A 12,407-nucleotide genomic window follows, 5' to 3' on the forward strand; every position below is an offset into this window, starting at 1 on the left:
GCTCCCTGTAGCTCAGAGAATAGAGTTTAAAATACTTCTGTTAGTCTATAAATCACTGAATGGTTTAGCACCAAAATACATTACAGACTTGTTGTCAGTGTATCAACCACCCACACCTCTCAGGTCTTCTCACTCAAATCTACTCTGCATACCCAGAACCAGAACCAAACATGGAGAAGCAGCTTTTAGTTCTTATGCTCCACTAATCTGGAATAAACTGCCAGAAAACTGTAAAAGCACCGAAATCCTAAGTTGCTTTAAATCAAGATTAAAAACTTATTTGTTTAGAGTGACCTTTGACTGTGCCATCTAGAAGTTATTGGTTATGTTTTCAGTCCAATTTTCCTTTCATTTTTTAGCCATCATTCTATTCTCTTTATTTTAATTTTAAAAAAAAATTAATTACCTCTGTTGTTTGATTTTATCATTTGATTTGTTTTTCTGTGTCTGTGTCTGTGTTTATTTTCTTTATGATTGTATTGTAATTGTATGTACAGCCCTTTGAGTGTCTCGTTGCTGAAAAGCGCTATATAAATAAACTTACCTTACCTTACCTTACCTAACACAACTGATGGTCCCAACCCCATTTATAAGGCTTGAAATCCCACTTATTAAACCTGACAGGTCACACTTGTGAAGTGAAAACCATTTCAGGTGACTACCTCTTGAGTGTGCGTAGCAGTAATCAAAGCAAACGGTGGCTACTTTGAAGAACCTAGAATATAAGACATATTTTCAGTTGTTTCACACTTTTTTGTTCAGTATATAATTCCACATGTGTTAATTCATAGTTTTGATGCCTTCAGTGTGAAGCTGCAATATTCATAGTCATGAAAATAAAGAAAACTCTTTGAATGAGAAGGTGTGTCCAAACCTTTGGTCTGTACTGTATATTATTTCTTTTTTCATTGTAAAGCACTTTTCCTTTTTATCTTGAAAAGAGCTAGAGAACAAAACCGTTACTTTTTTAACAGTTTATATCATTGAAATTCAACTCATTCAGAAATATGAAAGCTACCTAAGTTTTACATTGCAGCTGGAAATCAGCTGCAGAGCAGGTCCTTCTACAATTTGGAAAGAGAAATGCAGAGTGGGCAAAAAATGAAAATGTTTGCCACAGTCAGAACATCTACACATCACCAAAATTGAAGCCTTTATATGATATTACTTATACAAATGAGATGCACTAATTTGAAGTTGTGTTTGGGTCCCATTAAAAGTTTGTTTAACTAATTAATATTTGTTGAGTACATTGAGTACTTCCTGATACAGGGCAAAGATATGACCTATTCTCTTGACACCAAATGTTACATACAGCACCATTTCAGTTCTACAAAAAGTTGATTTACTTTTTTTCAATGCTACACTTTGCTGGATTAGTGTAGTCTTTTGTGCAAACTGACCTTTGGAAAAAGTATATATATCATTGATACCATATATGACACAGGTGTTATGATGACAAAAACATTGATGGGTACAGATTTAATATAAAGACAGTGTTCAAAATAAATTCATTAAAGGATTTAAGATGATTTATCTGCAATAGTTCTAAGAGAAAATAAGTTGCAGTTAGTCATTACTCCTTACCAAAGCATCACATTGTTGGACATCCTGAAGATGTCATTTGTATGATCTATGGGTTCTCAAAGAGTTCTCCTCAAAGTTCCCTGTTTTGTAATTACCTGCTGCAAGAGCTCCTGGGGTTAAATGAATGAATCGAGATACATATCAGTCACAGAGCAGAGATATCCAACCCTAGTTTAAAGAAACAGACTTCTGGGGTCACAAACTGTGAAGTCTGTGGGGTGCACTCAATCAAGGTTCAGGATCCAGATGGTGACATCTGATTGAACATTGAAACAAAACTATTCTCGCCAGCATGAGAAAAGCAAATACAGTATGCATACATACTCATATTTACACCTTAGGGACATCTCATACTAAACACCCGCTACAGGCTGGTGAGATGCTGACCTGCTAAGGAATGCTGTCCGTCCTGAGCAGAGTCCAGTTTTTTTCCGTCTTTTTAATTTGTAAAACAGCTCTCTAAACTGTGTTCCTCACTGGAAGAAAAAATATGACCCCAATCATTTGGAGATTTGAATATAAATTTGGGGGTCATTGTAATACAGATTTACTTTTGACTTTTGCTGCATTCATTTATTTTAACTTGGTTGTTTTGTAAGATGTCTTACACTGGATCAGTTTCACAGAGTCAAGGGTTTTGAAAAAGGCCCAAGGTCACCATTTAGACACACGCAAATACCAAATACTTCGTACTACTGCATTATCAGTACATATGTACTACCTGCATTGGTAGAATTGAAAAAAGAAAAGCGTTCTGTTCATGTAGGTGGTCGTTTTATACAAAACTATTATTTAGGTGTGTCTTCCTTTTCCTTTCTCCCACCCCTGTGGCTGGTTCTGGCAGGTTATGAAGGCGGCAGCTTGCTGAAGGTCCTACGGGACATTGAGCACAGCACAGAGGTGGTGCTGGACCGCTGGAACATCAACATTGTTCCTGAAGACAAGGAGGAGAAGGGAGATCCTGTCCCTTACAGCATCATCAACAACTACTTTTCTGTGGGAGTGGTAAGATAGAATTTAATTCTGTTACATATTTCCTGTGTCCTTTTTACGGTGTATTAATTGTGAATTCTATCATGTGTATTTATACCTCAGTACACCAGATACTTAGGAAATATTCTTCAAAAATATTAAAAGCTACAGTGATTTTCATTGCAGCAAAATTGTGATACAGTGTGTAAAATAAGTAGGAAACACATCAACTTAAAGTGGTACCATTGACATAAAATGCACATCATAAAATTAATGGCAATAACCCAAGTACCAACACATAAAAAAATCAAAGCAAGTTAGTTGACAAATAAAGTTATGAGTAAAAAAAAAGGAATGTCCAAAAACTCATAGAAAGTCAAGAAGCATTTAGAAAGCATTCCTGCTGCTGTGTGCAAATCAATTTGAGCTGTTCTAATATTAACTGAAGACCTATGACAATTGCCATTACCAAAGTACTGTTGCAAAAGATCCTGACAAAAATGGTTGCAGCTGCATTTTTAATCTTCTGAATGTTTCACTGAGTACTGTTGGGGTCATAATCTGGAAGTCTACAGAATGTCGTTTCACCATAAACCAGCCATGTCCTGGTGCCTCTTATAGGATTTCTGAAAGACCAGTCAAGAGACAAAAAATTAGCTGTCCAAAAGCCAAAGACCACTTTCAGTGAGCTTCAGAAAGCTTCAGAAAGAAACACAGTTTCTCCCATAGAAAAATAATAAGTAATGTACTCAAAGGCCTTTATAGGAATCTGAAGATGAAACGAGTGTGGTTTTCCAGACATGACAACGGTACCAAACACACAGCCAAGGACCTCTTGATTGGATTTCAGAGAAAGACAGTAAAACTGCTAGAATAATTAAGTTAATTATTTAATTAATTTAGACAGTTTATCACCTGACTTGTATCCCAAGGAAAATCAATGTAAAGAACTGAAGATCAGAGTGCATAGAAAGGATCCACAGATCCTTCAAGATTTGAAGGCAGTTTGCTAAATTCTTTAGCAGAAGAAGCTATCCTAATCCTATGGCTATCCCCAGATGGTGGCAGTTAAAGTTAATCCTTTTGAAATTTAAAGAAACAATGTCATACTTGCTGTCTTTAGAAATGGGTCTAAAGCTCTCTAAATAATATTGTTGCTCCTCCCTACAAAATAGGGTTGCGGTAGAAATGGTTTTCATTTTGCTTCGAAATTTAACCACTGTGAAAGAGTCATAAATTAAAGTATCTTCTCCCAGATTCAGTGCTATGTTTGTATATAGTGTTCACAAAAATGAGCATGATATATAATGCTGTCTTCAGCACTTGAGAGCAAATTGCAGTTGTGCTAGCAGAGATTTTCAGTCCTATGGTGAGGTTGGATGTAGGGTTTTATTTCCTATGTGCTGGCAGAGTCAGCAGGCACAGTAGGGAGCCTTATTGTCACAGCTGGTTCTCTACATTAATTCTGTATTTAGGAGCCATTAGTGAAAACAGAGCTATTTTACCTGCTTTGGTGAAGCTTAAAGATTTAAGGCAGAGCGGTGGATTTGTCATTTGACCAATCCCTGAGAATGTAAACCCCAACTCTTTGACAGTGTAAATAACTCTTCTTAACACAGCAGAACAGAAATAAATACCGATTTCGTACTGTTTGAAACTCTGATAAACGATTGTGGTGTGATGAAGACTTCAGCAAGAACTTTATAAGAAAGATGATTCGATCTGTGTGGACACACAATTAGTTGAATCATCTGTTGGCTTCTGTCTCCTGTGAGACACGTTTGATCTCTTAATTGGAGGAAAGAAGGCTGCTGCCAGGTGACAGTTGCTTAGCAACCTTCTTATACTGTCTTAGATAGTGATGCTTTATTAGAACCTCAGGGACATTCATGGAGGACTGACAAACAAGGTGTTTATGAAGTTATCACAGCACTGTGCTGCTCTTCTCTTTTGGCCCCACTAGCTGCACAGGGCAAAGAAAGTGCTGTATAGTTTCTTGTTTTTCTTAATAGATTTCTCTGTGACCATTTTTCATTCTTCCTATGTCTTCTTTACCCTTGCCTGTGTATGGAAGTGTGTCTAGTAAGCCTCATAGTGGTAGTGTAAGGTCTTGTCAGTCTATTTCCCTAACTATGCCTAACATCAGTTAAGTTCTAAAGTCCTGCTTTGTGTCCAGTAATCTTTAAAGGATTGTTTGTGTGGTCCAGCTCTGGTTCGATGATATCTTTCATTCCTTAAAGAAATGGGTTCAGATTGTTCAAGTGAGGTTCTTTTGAAAGGTTATAAGCAATTGATATGTTACCAGCAACATATAACTCTATTGGCATCTTCATTTGGTATAAATCCTGAATAGTTTGTCCTAGAGGACAAAGCTGCTTGTGAGTCCAAGAGGGACCAACCCCAAAGCCATGTTCCACCATCTTAAAACTCCAACTTCAAAATCATCACAGAAAGTGATAATTATTTACAGTGTAAAATTAGGAGGTGGTGCGCCTCCAGTGATCTCTCTGCATTGAACACATGAGAATGGAACATGTAAAGATTTATACTGAAAAATAATAAGAGTTCTGAAAGGTTCACCACCATTTTGTGAAAATTTACCTCAGAACAACACCTGCAAGTTTACAAAGCTCTCACATCTGCTGCAGATCAGGCCTGGTGTTACTGTTTGATCCCTTAACCCAAGATACAGGTGCATCTCATAAAAAATAGAACTTTGAGAATCTTTGCCACAAGTGTCTTTCCTGGGCTAATGAGGCAAGGACTGAACTGTTTCTCAGTGGTCCTCTTTCAAGACTAAGTTCACCAATTCATTTGGAAGTCCCAATGTTTGGAGAAAGAGAGATGAGAGATGCACAGAATACAAGCTGCTTGAGGTCCAGTATGAAGTTTCCACAGTGATGACTGGGGGTAGCCCTGTCATCTGCCGCTGTTGGTCTACTTTGTTTTCTGAAGTTCAAAGTCACAGACAGATTGTGTAGCAACCCACTAGGGTTTTAAACCTACTGAAGTACGAGAAGAACACATGCACACGTAGATACTTGATAAAAGTTTCTGACAGAATCAGAATCAACTTTATTGGTATAAGGAATTTGACATCAGTTTCAGTTTGCTCCCTATGTACAGACATAAAAATAAACATATAAACTGGTGTTGTTAAAGATGACAAGTAGATGAAGTATGGGGCACCTCTTCAAAAGTCCACCATCATCTCCACTCTCTTGACTGGGTTAAGCTTCAGGTGGTTTTGACCACGCATGTAGAACAACTAATGCACCTCCTGTTTGTATGCAGACCTATAATTGTCTTGGATCAGACCAATGACAGCAGTGTCATCTGTGAACTGCAAGGACTTCACATATGGGTTCACTGAGCAATTATTTTTGTGAAGAAATAAGATGAGTAGGTAGAGAACACACCCCTGGGGGCTGCCGCTGCTGATGTATCTGGTGCCTGATGATTACCTCGTCTATGTCTGTAGTAACCAAGAACTCAGGGAAGTTGTCTGGGTCGATGATAACTTTAGAAGATCACCCTAAAGAGAAAAGTCTGATGTTTGGTGCACTCTAGAGAAAGTGACTGGAGAATGGTGACAAACAGCCACATAAAAGTACTAGAGTGAAGCATTTAGGCTGCTATCCACAGTGCCATCCTAAAATGGTTTCCTTAACAATTTGATTAAACTCTGCTGTTATAATTTAAAAGTTGTTCCAAAAGCCACACCTTCAAGTCCATCTGAAATTTGCAGCTGTCCACATGGATAAACCAACACCTTCTGGAGAAAATTCATGGTCAGACGAGACAAAGATTGAGTTATTTGACCACAATAACAAGAATGTGTAAAGAAGTCTTTTTAGCAACTGTCAAGCATGGTGGTAGGAACATTATGCTATGGGGCTGTTAAACTGCCAGTGATACTGAGAATTGCACAATGGGAATGGAGTCATGAAGGAGGAGGAAAACCTCCAGATTCTTTGACTCAGCTGAAATCCATTGCTCGGAGGTTGATCTTGGAGAAAACTGGGTGCTCCAAGGGACAACGATACTAAACACAAATGTAGCTCCAAACTGGTTTTGGTATGGACAAAGCCAGCTAACATTAAGCTTCTGGAATTGCCTTCCTAAAGCTCTAACTTCAAACCTTTTAAAAATGTTGAAATAAATTTTACCAAGAGTTGCCAAATATCCAACCAGAACTATGCCAGAAGCTTGTTTATTGCTGTGATGACAGTGTGGTGAAACATGTAAAGGGACATTTATCTAAACAAAATAAAAGCATACAGTGTGGATTAGAGAAAGACTTTGTTTATGGAGAAGCAGCAATACGTTTGACATGTGTTTCCTGTGTAACCACAGTCTGACACAATTGAGCTTATTTCACTGAGTGAGAATGTTTTGTTTTTTCCCCAAAACTGACTCAAGAAGCCAAGAGGAGCCAGAAGCCATGCAGTTTCATTTTTGTTTATTTTGAGTCAGCCACACAATCATCTTCCCACTAATCTGCTGCTAAGCTGTCACATTGATATAGACTTACAAAAACAAACAGCATGTTTGTGTCCCAGTTTTTAAAGATGCTCAGAAAATATGAACACTATTGTTGACCGCTGTTGTCACATGTGACAACATGTTTAAATGTGCTTTATAAATAAATGTATTGATTTATTGATAAGTAAAATGTAAGGAGTGCTGATTAATGGGTTTATTGTAAAGGTTTTCTGTGTGAGGCTAAAAGATGACTTTGACTGTGCTGAACTTGGCCACAGATTGCTGACCCTACAGGAGCCGCTGTGACAGATGGCTGAGGGTCTGTTTGCACACGGCACCTGACAACACCTGACTCTGACTCACACTGCTGACGTTGCCATCAGTAAGACCTCAAACCTGCTTTGCGAACCATACAAGGTCTGCGTTTCATGCCATCCCATCTCAGACCTTCCTGCTCGGGCTTCAGTTGCCACAGCGACGGGGGGCTGGCAAGGCTGAATTTGAGAGCTTCCACAGTCATCCGTCCAACATCTCACTGACTTAAGTGTGGGTGACACAGTGTGGAGCATGCGGTCGGATCAGCTGAACCACTCAGAGCTGTAAACCCAAAGGTGAAGTGTGTTTTATCAATCAGTGATTGCATCTCATTGATCCTCAGCAGGACAAAACTACATTTTTGGATTCTGTGGTCTTTATAAATTTTTTTAGGGCTGAAATGATTTCTCATATTTTTCAAGTAACTCAACTTAAATTCCCCAAGGCAAATAACGAGGCTTCAATAAATTCTGTTTAACTATTCATCACACTGTGTTCCGGATGGGTGGATTTTTGTGTTGCACAACGCTCTCACTTCCGCTAATGATAGCCTATGCTGCTGATACATGGATGTTATCAGCTATGTGGAGGGAGACGGTGATGGGCAAAAAAAAGCATTGAGAAAATGGCTGAAAGTGTCAAAAGCGTGGGATTGCTTTATACTCAACAGCAAAGAAAAAATTGTGCAGTACATGTACTGCAAAACTGAATTAGCATTCCATAAAAGTACATCCTGGAAGCTGCAACACCGGAGCAGGTATCATCCACTGCAGCCACGGACCCCACTCTTAACTTGCACGTTTATTCTCAAGTTGCGCTTCAAAAACACACAGGAAATACAGATTTTACCATTGATACACTTCTGTAAACAAAATGTCTGCTAATGATGTCTCATGTGAAAAGAGAGCCGATGCTTTGTTGTGAATCAGAAGAACCGGCTCACATCAAGTGAGACCCCGTTTTCAGTGTTTGCCTTTCACTGCTTAGCTCAGGCAGACCTTTGTTTGGATTGGCCAGCATGCAGCCAGTCACGTGAGGATATAGGATCGTACCATTATGTGAAGACAGAGGAGGGAAGATGCTTTATTGCGAATAAGTCAGGGGTATAGGTGCGTCAAGCTGTCGTGTAGTTTAACCATAAGTGACACCCAAAAGCGAAAATTAAAATATAATACAAAAATAAAAATGATTTTGTAAGAAAACAAATGCAAAAAATTAGCCAATTATAAAACTTTGATTTAAAAAAATGCAATGTATATTATGCCTGAATTCAAGCAGGACACGCAACACACTTAGTATCTCTTCCAAAACACTTTGACTTCAACTTTGGCCTGGAAACTATCTGAGAAGAGAAATTAAGGAGAAGGAAATGACACCGTGTTTGCATCTATGAAAGATGCCACCTCATGATTCAGAGAGGAAGCTGATCCCCAGGCTGTCAGTGTGTTTGCATGTGCTTGTATGTGCCTCCTTGCTCTTCACTGTATGTGTGATGTGCTATGCTGAGGGATCATTCCCCATATTAATGACCATTCCCTGCTACATTCCCTGATTTGGCATGTTTCACTGGTGAACAAGCTGTCATTTGCCTGCTCTGGTGGGTATATAACTCACCGTCTGCTACTTCAGTATGACATGAGGGAGTGATATAAGAAATTTAAGCAGTTTGATCTTCACGTTAAACATTGTAGCAGTTTATGAAGTGCAAAACAAATAAAAAGCCAGTGTTACATATTCCAAACTGCAAAAACTGTACAAAAAAACTGGAATGTTTCTGTGTTTGTGTGTGTTTATGAGATAGAGTAGTCCTGGCACCGACTGAAGGTCAGGGGAAGTATCAGTGACAGGAAGTCATCGCCTGCCAGGTTCAGGCCAGGTTACTGCCATAATGAATGACCGTGCTGAGTGACACCTGGCTGGTCCTAAAGACACGAGGAGCAGCGTGCACAGGCTTTCATACACAACCTCACAAACACATTAACACACATGGAGCGAGATGTTAAAGAGCAGAAAAAGCTGGCTAAATATATTTCTATAATGTAATAACATTTATAAGACCTTTAATACATCAATCAGTACAATAAAAACTGTGAAAAACATGGTTCAGTCAGATCGGATTCAGCTCTTGCCGTACATGAAACAACTTCAATGAAACTTTTATTCTGTACCTGACCTTACACCATTACACATTACAGCTATTATGGTCCACAATGTAGAACCAATAAAGGCCCCACAGTTATAGAATGACTATGCTGGGTAAATGGCTTGCCAAACATGTGTAAGAAGGTCAGATGAGACCATAATTAAACTTTGTCCTGTGTGCAAAAAGCTACATCTGGAGGACAACCAATACGTCACATGACCCTGAACGCAACATCCACACAGGGTAACATGGTGATGGCAGTATCATGCTTTGGGCATGCTTTTTGTAAGAGGAAACAGAGTCATAGTTGGTGGGAAGATATATGGCACTAAATAGAGGAATTCCTGAAAGAAAACCTGCTAGACCTGCTAACTGAAGCAGAGGCACCTTCTAGCAGGACAAAGACCCTAACATACAGCCAGGGCTACAACGGAATGGCTTAGATTAAAGCATACGTATTTATTTGAATGGCCCAAAGCCCAGACCTAAATCCAACACAGAATCAGTGCCAAGAGATGGATTTTCACAGATGCTTTCCACACATTATGACTGAGACTGGACAATTTTTCACAGAATCTCAGCCTCTAGATGTGCAAAGCTAGTAAAGACATACCACCCCTAAAGACTTGCAGCTCTAATTGGGGCTAAAGGAGGTTCGATAAAGAATTACTCGCTACACTTTCCAAATTTTATGTAAAGCTTTTGTTAAATCATGTCCACTTTCCCTTCTTCTTACATTTATGCACTACTCTCTTTTGTTGTATCCCGTCAAATCCAAATAGACTAAATTTAGGTTTGAGGCGGTAATGTGATAAAGTTCAAGTGATTTGAATACTTTGTCAAGGTCATGACAACAGTATAAATGGTCAACATCATTGACCTTGACAAAAATAGATTGCTTGGTGAACACATTAAACAGATTTAAAAGGGGATTTTATCCCCATTTCATTAATTTCTATTTCCATTTGAAACCTTTAAGCAAACCTTTAAGTATTTTTTACAAACTATGGCAATAAATAGTCATTAAATGTTTAAATCTCACAAATATTTTTACAACTTTTTATTATATATTAGTTTCTGGAATCTTTGCATTACATCCCATTTTAGTGTATGTTGTTTTAATCCCCCGTGCATGCGTGGGTTCTCACCGGGTACTCCGGCTTCCTCCCACAGTCCAAAGACATGCCTGTTAGGTTAATTGGTCACTCTAAATTGCCCTTAGGTGTATGAATGAGTGTGTGCATGGTTGTTTGTGTGTTGCCCTGTGATGGACTGGTGATCTGTCCAGGGTGTACCCCGCCTCTCGCCCATAGACTGCTGGAGATAGGCACCAGCTGCCCCGCGACCCACTATGGAATAAGCGGTAGAAAATGACTGACTGACTGACTGACTGTTTTAATCCCCATATAGAATGTATAGAGTTGCTTTAAGTTTGGGAGGAAACAACTAAATGGATGTAGAGACATTTAAACTGTTTACCAACCAGTTTTGCTGTTCTTGATCAGTGTTGGTCTGATTTCTCAATCCTTAGTCTATCATTGAAATGCGTTACCATTCTTGGAGTTTTATTGAACTAGATTGCATTATATTTCTCTTAGGTTTTGATTTCATTGTTTGTCTGAACTGTATTTGTAATATTTCCATCCCTTCTATTAAAAATATGGGCATGCAGAACAATCCTTGATGATAGCCTGGCAACCTTCCTGCCTCTACAGGTGTTTCAGTTCTTCAACAAGAAGAAAGAAAGCTGGCACAAAGCAGGTGGACACATGTGATGAGAAACATCTGTTTGTTCACGCTCACGACAGAGCACTGCTGTGCTCTTCTTCAAACACTCACTGTTGCAATGGGTTGAGATCTCACAGATATCAGATCTTAAAATAGAGCTGCATCTACAGTTTAACTGGGACAGAACTTGATACTGGTACCTGGGGAAAGAGGAGACATCACTGCAGACTAACTTAAGGCACAGCTATCCATCTTAACACCTCACTATTCACATATCTTGTGCTTAGGTTTCTCAAGATTTCAAAAATACATGCAAAGCATACATTTAATTAAAGCATACATTTAATTAAAGGGATATTGTTTACAGTCAGCAAAAAACATTATTATCTTTCTATTTGGTACATAGAAGTTGATCTGTTTAGCACAATATGCGTATTAGGGCCAACTCAATGGAAACGGGTGCGTTTATGTAATTGATATTCCATTCATTTTGACTACTCAAAGCACTCCGTACTAGAGTCACATTCACCTAGTCTCACTCACAAAAGGGGCACAGATTCATACACAGATAGGTAGGCAACTTTGGGGTGGGTTTAAGTGTGTCAGAATGTTGGATTTGTACCCTCATTCTTAGGATTGGAAGAGGACTACTTTTCCCATTGAGCCACAGTACCCTCACTTACTGACACATTGTGACTACAGAGATTTCCAAACTATGACTAACTCTTGTACATCACTAAATCTGTTCCTCCCCTCAACAGTGACATTAGCCACTGCTTTTAGCCAACATCAAGGGGTTGGCGGGATGGGGGTGGTTTGATTCTGCCTGTATGAAGCTTTGCAGATGGTGATGCAAGCATGAGGACAAGAAAGAGAAAGAAAGAAACAAAACAAAAAACAAAAACATATCTTACCTGTATCATACCTCAGTGGTCCTAACAGCACCAGGTGAAGAAAAGTTATTTTTACTGTTTTGGGGATCTTTAATGACAGGATGAGTGAAATTATCTTGGTGTCTTGTTCACAAGTGATGGTTGAATGCAGCAGGAAATGAATAGACCAACTGGGACCTCGCCTGCAGCAATGGGGTATTATTCTGGTCTGTCTTGGCCAAGAAGTAACATTGTCCATTGATCACTGATCCAAGTCCTACCAATGGTCATGAGATATGAATCAT

At 39.0% G+C, this 12,407-nt stretch overlaps 1 protein-coding gene across 1 annotated transcript in view; it reads left to right on the plus strand.

The window, feature by feature from the left end:
- LOC124871248 (diacylglycerol kinase gamma) overlaps positions 1-12,407 on the plus strand; it is a 183,215-nt gene that overhangs the window by 114,437 nt on the left and 56,371 nt on the right. Inside the window, exon 20 of the mRNA XM_047370405.1 lies at positions 2,432-2,592. Within this exon, the coding sequence (XP_047226361.1) occupies positions 2,432-2,592 (161 nt within the window). The remainder of the gene's footprint in view (positions 1-2,431; positions 2,593-12,407) is intronic.

The sequence above is a fragment of the Girardinichthys multiradiatus genome, chromosome 7 (genome assembly GCF_021462225.1).
Source record: "Girardinichthys multiradiatus isolate DD_20200921_A chromosome 7, DD_fGirMul_XY1, whole genome shotgun sequence".
Lineage (NCBI taxonomy): Eukaryota > Metazoa > Chordata > Actinopteri > Cyprinodontiformes > Goodeidae > Girardinichthys > Girardinichthys multiradiatus.